This window comes from Pimephales promelas, chromosome 18 (genome assembly GCF_988280905.1).
Source record: "Pimephales promelas chromosome 18, fPimPro1.hap1.1, whole genome shotgun sequence".
Taxonomy (NCBI): Eukaryota; Metazoa; Chordata; class Actinopteri; order Cypriniformes; family Leuciscidae; genus Pimephales; species Pimephales promelas.
This window is the reverse complement of record NC_142786.1, coordinates 23,107,987-23,119,597: the sequence shown is the minus strand read 5'-3', so window position 1 is coordinate 23,119,597 and position 11,611 is coordinate 23,107,987. Positions and strand designations below refer to the sequence as shown.

Genomic DNA, 11,611 nt, shown 5'->3' with positions numbered 1-11,611 from the left:
ACTATTCCTTTGTTTCAACTGAAAATAAAAAATACGTTAACTGGGCCAGTCTCACTCGGGAAGATTGACCTTTCACAAATTCCCAACGTTTAATCCAGATCGACTGAAGTTATGGTTGCTTGCTCTTCGGATAGATGTCAACACTCAAAGTGTGGATGGAGGGGATGGTCTGCAGTGACCATTTCCCCCCTGATGATTTCAAAGCCATACAAGGGAATAAAGTATTACTGAATTCATCAGCTGTGCCTATGGTTTTTTCACCAGGACCTGAGGTACGTGATAGGTGTGTGTGAGTGTGTGTGTGTGTGTAATAATGTACACTATATTTTCACAAATTTCGTTTGTAACACTCAAGTGAACAATAAATGTATTTTCTACTTGCCCACTTTGTGTGAATGCCAAAGAACAGAATACTTTTACTTTACATTACATTACTAGAAAAGTAAAAGAAAAAAAAAACAAAGAGTGGTGTCCTTTTATAAGAGAGTCCCTTTAATGAATATTCATTCTGCGGCCAAAGTTGGAAATATTTCGTGCATCCAACACCAAGTCCTGTCTATCCTGAAATGTCAAAAACTGCTTCCCAAACTCAAAATTAAATAACATATTTCAAATAATGTGCAATCATATTAAGCTCTGGTACTAGGATACGCGCATCTCTCTACGGCTGGCTCTGGGTATGCGCGTTCTCGAGAGCGAGAGGGGGAGGGTTAAATCTGACTGATTCTCGCCTACTACTCGCCGGAAGTGTCTCGCGCGGGTGTACGTCACTCATTGTTTACACAGAACAGAGATTGGAGGCAAGACAGACTGCTAATTATAATGGTTCTAATTTGCGCTTATCCGGGATGTTTAAGCCGTCGTAAACGAAAACAATTACGTATGCTCGCGCGAACTCATTCGGGAGTGGTGAGTTTTCACAAATTCCCAATTTCAAATCCTTCTCTCTTGAAGTTATGGTTGATCGCTCTTCGGCTGGATATCAACACACCCATAAACTTACTAAAGTTGAAGAGGGTCTGCAGCGATCATTTTTCCCCTGATGATTTTACAAACCAAGGAGAGGATCGCATAGTACTGACATCATCAGCTGTGCCTATGCTTTCGCATTCAACGGAGGTATGTGAACAGCGTCTTTGTATGTGTCCTTTCTATTTGAAAAGCTGGCATTGCATGAAATGTTATGCTAAGTTAAGCTTATTCACCGTATCCCCCACATGCTACCCTTCTTATTTCCGACACGACACGTGCCAAGGTAACTTACATCTGAAAGGAAGTGTATCCCCGGTCGCGGGAGCGCGCTCTCAACAGACCTTGCTTTGACCAATGTAAATGAAACTATAACACGTGAATTGTTAAAGTTAAGTTTTTTTATTGTTGTTTTAACAAGGTTTAGCAAAGACAGCTATCACGTGGCTCATCTATCAAAACTAATTATTTTATTCTTCTGTAGGCTAACGATCGAATTCATGCTCTGAATTGATCAATTCTCCAGAGAAGGTTTAAAGTTACTGAAAACCCAAGGCGACCATTTAGTTTCACTCATGAAGCAAACAGCCCGTGGATATAAAATTGTTCTGAATCCCCCCTCCTCCTTTCATGGTGAATTATTATCAAAACGATTCAATAATGCATTGCATGTAAACAGTAGGCTGGTCAATATCATACACAAAAAGCGATTGTACAGATGATGGCCTATCATCAAGTGTTTTATTTTACTTTACATCATGTCTAATAATGGCAGTGAACACATTTCTTGTTTCCTGACAAAGTTATAGTGGGATACAGATTTTTATCAGACCATAGTTAAACCTGGTATAAAAGGTACCCCCCCTCTCCATATTCCACAGATGATGGCCTATCAACGTCTCCACTTCCTGTGGCACCAAGAAAGCAAGGAAAGCCCCCCACCACCCATCCTCACCACATTCTACAGAGATACTATAAAGAGTGTTTCAGTCAGCTGCATCACTTTCTGGCATGGGAATCATAGGGCCTCCGACCGCAGCGGATGCTTAACCTCCAAGATATCTACACCTCCAGAGTTAATGAAAGGGCTAAGAAAATCACTTTGGACCCCCCACACACACAGCCCAATTTCTCTTTGAACTGTTGCCCTCCAGTCTGAATAGATAAAACTCTAATAACTATACACTCTTTCATAACTGTCCTGTTGTACAACATCTCAAAATTGTAGCCTGCATTTGTAGCCTATTGCATCTTTAACTGGACACCAGTAAATAACATAGGCATATCTGTACATTCATATGGGCCTACATTTCTATTACTGTACTATCTTGCATTATTTAAATATTGTTTTATTTTTAATATTGTTATTAAGTTATATTTAAAAAAAAAAAATTCCTATGTATGCCTGCACTTTCTGTACTTTCCTTCCTCATTCCTTCACATCTTTTTCTGATTCTAATTCTTCTTTAAGTCACGGTGGTCCAAGTGAAATGAAATTTCGCTCCCTTGTGTATAGACTATACTATGTGGAAATTACAATAAAGCTGTCAAGAACTGTCTTCTTTCCAAAAGTTAAGTGCATTTTCACTAGGGTGAGCACCCGTCCCGCTTTGCGCTGTACCGCACAGCATTTTCACACGTCGCATATTGAGAAAATGTCCCACATTTTCATCAGTCTGTTGGTTTTTAATCAAAATGGGTAGCAGTGAATCGTTCCATGTGTTCCCTGTCAGAAAACAAATGGATAATATCGGGTCAATTAAATTGAACATTTTTGTCAGGAAACAAGAAATGTGTCTATATTGACTTCTGTTATTAGACATGATGTAAAGTATTCACGAAATAAAACACTTGATGATAGGCCATCATCTGTGGATTTTGGAGGGGGGGGATACATATTTTGGCTGGTCAAAAATACAGTCTGAAAAAAATCTGTCCCACTATAACTTTTGTCAGGAAACAAGAAATGTGTTTATATTCACTGCTGTTATTAGACATGACGTAAAGAAAAATAACACACTTGATGGTAAGCCATCATCTGTACAATCGCTTTTTGTGTATGACATTGACCAGCCTACTTTTTAAATGCAATGCATTATTGAATCATTTTGATAATAATTCACCATGGAAGGGGGAGGGGGGATTCAGAACAATATTATATCCACAGGGTGTTTGCTTTGTGAGTGAAACTAAATGGTCGTCTTGGTTTTTCAGTAACTTTAGACATTCTCGTGAGAATTGCATGAAGTTCGATCGTTAGCTGAGAAGAATAAAATAATTAGTTTTGATAGATGGGCCACGTACGTGATAGTTGTCTTTGCTAAACCTCGTTGATAAAACAAAGTAAAACGATAACTTCAACAATTCGCGTGTTATAGCTTCATTTGCCTTGGTCAAGAAGCAATGACCCACCACCTTCTGCTGAGCTGAATGCGAGCGCGCTCCCGCGACCAGGGATACACTTCCTTCCAGGGGTAAGTAGTACCTTGGCACGTCACCGCTAGCTAGCTTAGCTCAAATGCGGGAGGTAAACGGCTCCATCTAGCCTGCTGCTCCCAATGGGTGAAGAAATTGTTGTGATTTTTAGTCATAGTGTGTGTGCAAATAACAAGGTCACATGAGATACAGCCATCTTCTAACCGTATACATACTGTGTGGAGGCGAAGCACAGCTTACATTACTTCTGCGGAGTGATTTATTCGCAGCACCTGAAAAAAGCTCCGTGCCGTGAGGGGCAGAGAGTTTGTTCAGAGTTGGAGGTCAGCAATCACTAGATAGCAAATACATAGTTTACAATCATGGGTGTTCGCTGTTTTGTAAAGAGCTGCGACAATAAACAGGGGAGACCGGGTAATACAATGATGTTTCATAGAATTCCAACAAAAAACGCAGACCGGTTGAATCTATGGCTACTTGCTTTGGGTATGGATCCAAACACACCTGTAGCCTTCCTCAAGCGCAATGTCGTTTGCTCAGAACATTTCAATGAAGATGACTATTTTGAAAGAATGGAATTTTCCACACGGACCATGAAACGTGTGCTAAAGAATACGGCCATCCCATCGAAAGTAACGTTACAGACAGGACAAAGTGGATTACCTGCGGCTGCGGTAAGTGTTCCGTTATGTTTTTAGATGACTAACGTTAGCCTACCCTAGCTAGTTGGTTACTATTGCAGTTGTTCCCGGGCTCCATGTATCCCCATGCAATAATGTATTGTGAAGTCACGACTCACGAACGCGCTCTTGTCTATCAGCCTCCAAAGTTCCTGGTCTGTCTGTATATTATAGTTCAAAACGATATGGTTCTGGGTTTTGGTTTGATACGAAGTAAAAATCAAACGAAAATTAATAAATCATTAAATAAACGATTTAAATTAAATTAAATCGACAAATCATCTGAGAATATAGTTCCCAGTATACGGATGGCTGTGTCTCATGTGACCTTGTTATTTGTACACACTGTTACTATGTAGCAAACCACAACATTTAAATTCGAAAATGTTGGCGTTATTTTGTCACTTATTGGGAGCAGCAGGCTAGATGGAGCCGTTTGACTCCAGTTTTTGTGCTAAGCTAGGCTAGCGGTGGGTGCATCCGTGCATCAGAGAATTAAAGGAATACTCCACCCAAAAAGGAAAATTCTGTCATCATTTAGTCACCCTCAAGTTGTTGCAAACCTGTATGAGTTTCTTTCTTCCACTGAACACAAAGGAAGAACATTTTATATGAACGATCACCATTGACTTTCATAGTATTTCTTTTTTTTCTACTATGGAAGAAGTATATTAGTAGTAGTTGATTTTGAACATGTAGAAAACATAAAAATAAGAAATATACACACATGCGTTGATTGGGTTCATATATAAAAATAAAATTAAAATAATAGTTATTTAAGGTAATGTGCTTCTCAGCGCAAACTTCCAAAATTAATATAGGTTATTCAAATTAGAAATTCCCATGTTCAAAAAGGAGTAGGAAGACGTTCATAACAAACTTTTCAGGTCCTACCTCTTTCTTTATTTTTATCCTTTAGTTAAATACAAAACAGTTTGACGCTTCTCTTATATATGCGTCTTTACATAGACTGTATATCAACTTACCTTCTGTTCACATAAACCTATGCATTCACAAAGAAACAAATGCATACCTACATGCATGCAATATTATACTATTGTACAATACTATCACTTCGAGGCCTTTTCATATTATTTCAATATCTTCAGTTTAAATAATTTTTTGAATTTACTCATGATTGTACATGATTTCATCTCTTCACTGCAGCTGTCCCATACATTCACTCCTTTTGTAGTGATGCAGTGATATTTAGAATTCGTTCTTATATTTCTTTTTAAATACAAAATGTTCCTCTTAAGTCATGTTTGCTCTCTCTCATTTGGAACAACCCTTGAATACTGGTTGATAGCTGTTGATTATTTAATTTGTGCAGTTTTAAAGTCAACAATATCTCTAAATATTTCTTTTAATCTAATAAACAATGGAGTAGTTGGTGCTCTATAAGTGGTTTTATTAACAATTCTTATAGCTCTCTTTTGAAAGATAAATATAGATTCAGATTCAATATAGATTTTGGTGAGCCTTTAACCAAGCTGTGCTTCACACTCCAAACCAGTAGTTGGCGGAAAATGCACCTTAAAGTTGGTTTGCCAACCGCCATTTAAATAACAGAAGAAGGCGACCGTTTAAAAGTTATGGTATGTTGAATGAAAACATATGTATTTGTATCAGTTTAGGCTTTAAAAATGGTCCGTACGTGTGCGTATCCTGGCTGTTTTAATCTTTTGAAACCTAAAAGATATTTTCCCCAAGGAAAAGACGTGAGTTTTCACAGATTACCTACACACAATCCTGAGCGACTGAAGCTGTGGTGTCTCGCGCTGCTGCTGGATGTCAACAACACACCCGTACATTCTCTGATAGTTAAGAGAGTGTGCAGTGATCATTTTCTCGACAGTGATTTCAACCCGTCCGAGCAAGGAAAGCGTCGTTTTCTGAAACCGTCGGCTGTGCCCAAGCCGTTTTTACAGCAAGCAGGTGTAAGTTATGCATGTTTCATAATATATTCGATGCATCAATTGAGTTTTCTTGTCAACGTGTTTCATAATGTGTGTACTTTTTGTCCACTATGTATTACAATAATTCCCCGTGTCACTGCGTTCATGCTCAGACGTATTGCTGTATATTTTGATGTCTGCATTTGCATCGTCAAGACGTATTTTTTTAGAGCGTTTGCTCATCTGCAATGTCTCCGAGACTTCTCCGGTCAGATGTCAAATAGACGTTTAGAAAATAAGATTTTTATGATCTTGAATGAATGCAAAACTCCACCTTTTTTTTTCTTTCATATTAAACTGTTATTCCCTACTAAGACGAGCTGATGCTGCATGTATACCTCTCGTCTCAGCGCGTGCACCCAATCGCTCTGGCGCGCGTCGACACTTTGGTAGCTTAGCCAGTTCATTCATTGGGATCCAAACAGAAAAGCGACCAAACACCTCCACATTTTCCCTATTTAAATACAGTTACACGACCAAGTATGGTGACACAAAATAAAACTTGGCGCTTTTCTAAGCGTGTAAAATGGATAACTATAATGAATGGCGGAATACCACTTGGGAGCACTTCGACTCGGCGCAGTAATATCATCACCCCTGAAAAATCCTCTCCCTCTCATTTCCGTCAATAGAACGTAACCTGCTCTAGCAGTAGTAGTTTAGCAGGTGTTGACGAGGTGTCAGGTTGTAGGAAGATAGTTTGTGAACAATCATGGTTATAACGTGCATCGTAAAGGGTTGTGATAACAAGGAGAAGGTATATAGTCCCGTCATGTTTCACAGAATTCCAAATTACCACAAACGGCGAAAGCTTTGGTTAGCTTTCTTGAACAGGAATCCAAAAATACCGTTGGAGACTCTGAGGAAGTGGCGTGTTTGCTCCGAGCATTTCACACAGGAGGACTATACCTCCACAGGATTACGCCTAAAGGATACGGCCACGCCGACAATATTCAAATCACGAACAAAACAAAGTGGACCATCACCCAACGCTGTAAGTGTCTTTTTGCATGGTGGTCCAGTTTGCTAGTAGCACAGGTAGAAGTAAAAGTCACGTTGGTTCTATTGACGGAAATGAGGAGTGATCACTGCGCCGAGTCGAAGTGTAGTTATCCATTTTACACGCTTAGAAAAGCGCCACGTTTTATTTTCTCACCATAAATGGACGTGTTACTGTATTTAAATAGGGAAAAAATTGAGGTGTTTGGTCGCATCTAACTTCATCTCTGTTTGAATACTAATGAATGAATGTGGCTAGGCGTTACGTGCTACCAAGATCGAAAGAGTGCGCTCACTGAGACGAGAGAGGTAACGTTATGTATCAACTCGTCTTAAAGGAACACTCCACGGTTTTTTTTTTTTTTTTAATTTTTTAATAGAACTTATTCACAGTGTCCCCTACATTAAAATAGTTTGGCAAAAGCATTTTTCTCAAATTGCATGCATTGTCTTAGTTTGGCAGCGCCGACGCTAGCTTAGCTTAGCATAATGAATGGAATCCTATGTTGCCAAGGAACATGTCGTGAGGAAAAGTGATTAAACAAAAAAAAAAACTAATTACTACTTGTGGCCTGTGTATTCACAACGAGTACAAATAAGACTAAGGCTAGGCAATTAAATAGACAGATATTGATTTGGGACTATATTAGAGTGAATCACAGGCGAAGCACTGCTACTTTGGCGCAGTCATATCACGCGAAATATCCCAACTTCCGTCAACATATCGGCGTGACCTGAACTGCACCGAGAATCTTTCGCTTTTGGATTTAGTTTGAAAAGTTACAGCAAACATGGTAATTACCTGCATTGCAAAAGGTTGCGAGAACAAGCAAAGGACATACACGAATGTAATGTTTCACAGAATTCCACCGAATGTGGAACTGAGAAATAGATGGCTAGCTGCTCTGGATATCTGTTCAACACCTCACAATAAAATTAGCCAGTATCGTGTTTGTGAAGAGCATTTTGCACCGGAGGACTATGTTGAAAAAATGCTATATGGGCCCAGAAAGACGGTACTACGTCTGAAGCATACGGCCGTCCCATCCATTTTCAACGTACAGGCGGAAAAAAGGGCATATGTAAGTTTTTATTATTGTCTTTTATTACTCTTCCTTGCGTGAATCTGTATCTTTATTCCTTTGTAAGATGCTGAGAAGCTGTATATAAAATATGGTTCAAGTTGACTCATCTATTATAACCTCATGTTGAGTTCAACCTGTTTAGCATGAACAACATTATTGTAAAAAAAATGACTGAGGGCTAGCTATATTTCTCTCAATGCTTTAACCAGGTTCTGATGACTCAAGAGTTATAGTATAACTATTACATAGAAGGCTACATTGAGTTCGACCAAAGTAGCAGAACATTCTGCATTGTTTATGTAAAGTTTATATTATAGATCCTATTCATGAACTGCAACGTTTGGCAGCTAATTCAGTGAATCGGAATGGTAGAAGGAACCCTTTTCTTTCTACATGAAACACTGATAGTGTCCGGTTTCTAATTTCATAGTGCTTAAATAGTCCTGTTATACGACCTTCAGGTGTTGCGTGATATGACTTAGTGCATCGCCTGTGATTCACCCTAATATAGTCCCAAGTCAATATCTGCCTTTTTAATCGCCTAGTCTTAATTTGAAATGCTATTTGTACTCGTGAATACACAGGCCACAAGAATTAATTAGGTTTTTTTGTCACTTTTACTCACGACAAGCTACTTGGCAACATAGGATTCCCTTCATTTATGGAAGCTAAGCTAGCGTCGGTGCTGCCAAACTAAGACAATGCATGCACTTTGAAAAAAAAGTGCTTTTGCCAAACTATTTTAATGTAGAGGACACTGTGAATAAGCCCTATTTCAAATAACTGTGCAGTTTTCCTTTAAGGAACAGACTTGTTTGATATGCGCCTTGCCTCGCCTGAAATGTATGTGAGAGTAGGCATCTGTAGCAAGGGGAGGAGTGAAAAAGGTGCAGGTAAGCTGGACAGTTCTCCTCGCAGTGGATTTGCCACCTACTAAAAAATAAATACGCTATTAAATGTAAAAATAATAAAAAATATATATATTTTTATGAACACAAAGGAAGATATTTTGAAGAATATCAGTTACCAGACAGTTAACTGGACCCATTGACTTCAATGGTAGGAAAAATAAAATATTATTGAAGTCTGTGGATCCAATTAACTGTTTGGTTACTGACAAACTTCAAAATATCATCTTTTTGTTCAGAAGAAGAGAGAAATTCATACAGGTTTGAAACAACTTGAGGGTGAGTTGTACATGACAGAATTTTCATTTTGAAGTGGATTATCCTTTTAGTCTGCGGCACCAATCCAGTAGATGGCGGAAATGCACCATATGTTGCTTTGTAAACAACCACAAGAGTTTCAGGCTGCTCTCTGCTTTTTCCATACGACAAGTGGATGATGAAATGAGCTGTCAAGCTCCAGAAAGTACCATAACAATAGCTCACATGACTCGTGCACATCTAAGCCTCATAAAGATTGCCATATAAGAGGAAAAGACGGATATCTTGTGCAATGCAATAGATTTCAAGTCTCGTTCCGCTTCTCTTCAAAGATGGCTGCTTTACGTTGCTCGTAGCGGTACGTCCCATCAAAGCGTAATTCGATTTTTTCCCTGCAATGGTACGCGTGTGCGCTTTTCCTGGATGTTTCAACCGAGAGAAAGCAATTAGACTCCGTCCAACGGCATCGTCACACAAGGAAAGTTTGATCTTCCACACATTGCCGCTGCATGATCCAGAGAGACTGAAGCTGTGGCTGCTCGCTCTCAAACGGGATATTAACTCACCCATTGAATCTGTCCGCGCATTGAGGGTTTGCAGTGTCCATTTTTCACCAGACGATCTCACGGGACCAACTCGACGATTTCTGAATTCAACCGCTGTGCCTGGGCATCAAATCGAGGTGTGTGTGTGTGTGTGAAGCTCGTCATCGTGCTGTTATTGATCGAACGAGATTGACGACGATTTATTAAGATTTACAATCATTATTAAGATGGTAGATATTGAAGGCAAGAGAGGTTACGGAAAAGAAATTGAAAAGATTTTTCGGGGGGTAAACTGTCCCTTTAACAACGAATTATGACAATCTATTGATTTTACATTATTTATTTTTTAGATATTCCAAAATCTGTTTATGATTATGTGGTTGTCTTATTCTCATATTGACTCATTGGTCATATTCCATTTTTTGCATTCTAAAGTCTTTTCTTTGGGAATTGTCACTTTCTCATAACGCCAATTGTTGTCATTGGTCTTGACTTTAAACCAACTTAATATTAAACAGTGTTGAAATGATTGAAATAATAATAAACTTTATTACTGACTCACCGGTCCCAAAAAAAAAAACAAAAAACAGTACACAATGCAATATAATAATAAAAACAAATACAACTTCAGAGGAGACAACTATACCAATGCTTCCATAACTTGGACTTATACGTGATAGAGAAGAATGCTAAAACAAACATTTGTACTATTTTTCAAAATAAAATAGCAGCTTGTAGAAAATGAGTGTTGACTTACTTTGTTCATTGTAACATATCCAAAGTTTTTGTTGGGAATCTGTAGAAATTACTTTTAATTTAGTAAAGATTAAATACTATTTTATATTATAGGATGATAGTATTGTGTATCATGAGAACAATGTTAGTAAAGGTCTTGAATACTTTCATTTATTTGAATGTCTGTCAATTTCATATACATAAACAAAACTGCATAAATACATTCCCATCTTTTCGCCCGAAAATGAAAATTAGCCCGTGATGTATTCACCCTCAAGTCATCCTAGGTGTATACAATATGCCATTTTTCCAGATGAATACAATTAGAGTAATTCATTAGTAGTAATTGTAATTTTCGGATCCCCTGTTTATAAATAATGCTACATTTTGTATTGTACTATTTTAAGCAGTCCTATGTTGGCTTCTTGTTCTGTCTTCAATAAAGAAAAATTCAAACCAATGTAATAATTCGTACATTTAGTCTTTTTCTCTCACAATGTTGTAGTATGGCTTCAGAAGACTTGGAAAATGCTACACAAGTCATATGGACTACTGTTATTGTGCTTTTGTTCTTTTAGTTTTGTATTTTGAGACTCAATGGTCAACATAAACTGCCATTATACAGAAAATAATCATTTTTGTTGTGTTCAGATTCAGAAGTGATCTTAAAAACATAAGGTAATAAGGTTTGAAACTGCATGAGGCTGTGTAAATGACAGAATTTTCATATTTGGTTGATCTATTCATATAACCTTCTTCTGTTTGTTGCCGTTTTAGGAGATTGTGAGTGATCCAGACGCCCTGTCAGCAGATGACTGTGGAGATATAAAGGAAGAAGAGGAGGTACATCTCGCAGATGATATTCAGTCAACTTCAGGAAGGCAAAGGAACCACAGAACCTGCCCTGTACGACGTGGCCAACGTCAGTCAAAACTCATATTAACTGTTACAAATCAGTCAACATCTCCATCTCCATCTAAATCTGGAACCTACTACGCTCTTCCCCCCACATGGTACTACCAAGTGGTAAGTCCTTGC

General features: G+C 38.3%; 1 protein-coding gene across 6 annotated transcripts in view; it reads left to right on the top strand.

Moving 5' to 3' along the window:
• Positions 1-746: 746 nt before the first annotated feature.
• zmym4.2 (zinc finger MYM-type containing 4, tandem duplicate 2) overlaps positions 747-11,611 on the top strand; it is a 37,253-nt gene continuing 26,388 nt past the window's right edge. The window contains exons 1-2 of one of the 6 annotated variants that reach the window (XM_039680746.2): positions 747-1,119; positions 11,351-11,599. In XM_039680746.2, coding sequence (XP_039536680.2) covers positions 823-1,119; positions 11,351-11,599 — 546 coding nt within the window. In that variant the 5' untranslated portion in view covers positions 747-822. Of the gene's footprint in view, positions 1,120-3,621; positions 4,080-5,644; positions 6,026-6,645; positions 7,038-7,731; positions 8,125-9,296; positions 9,976-11,350; positions 11,600-11,611 lie in introns of those variants that run through there. The other 5 variants (XM_039680745.2, XM_039680747.2, XM_039680751.2 and 2 more) reach the window with 5 other exon arrangements.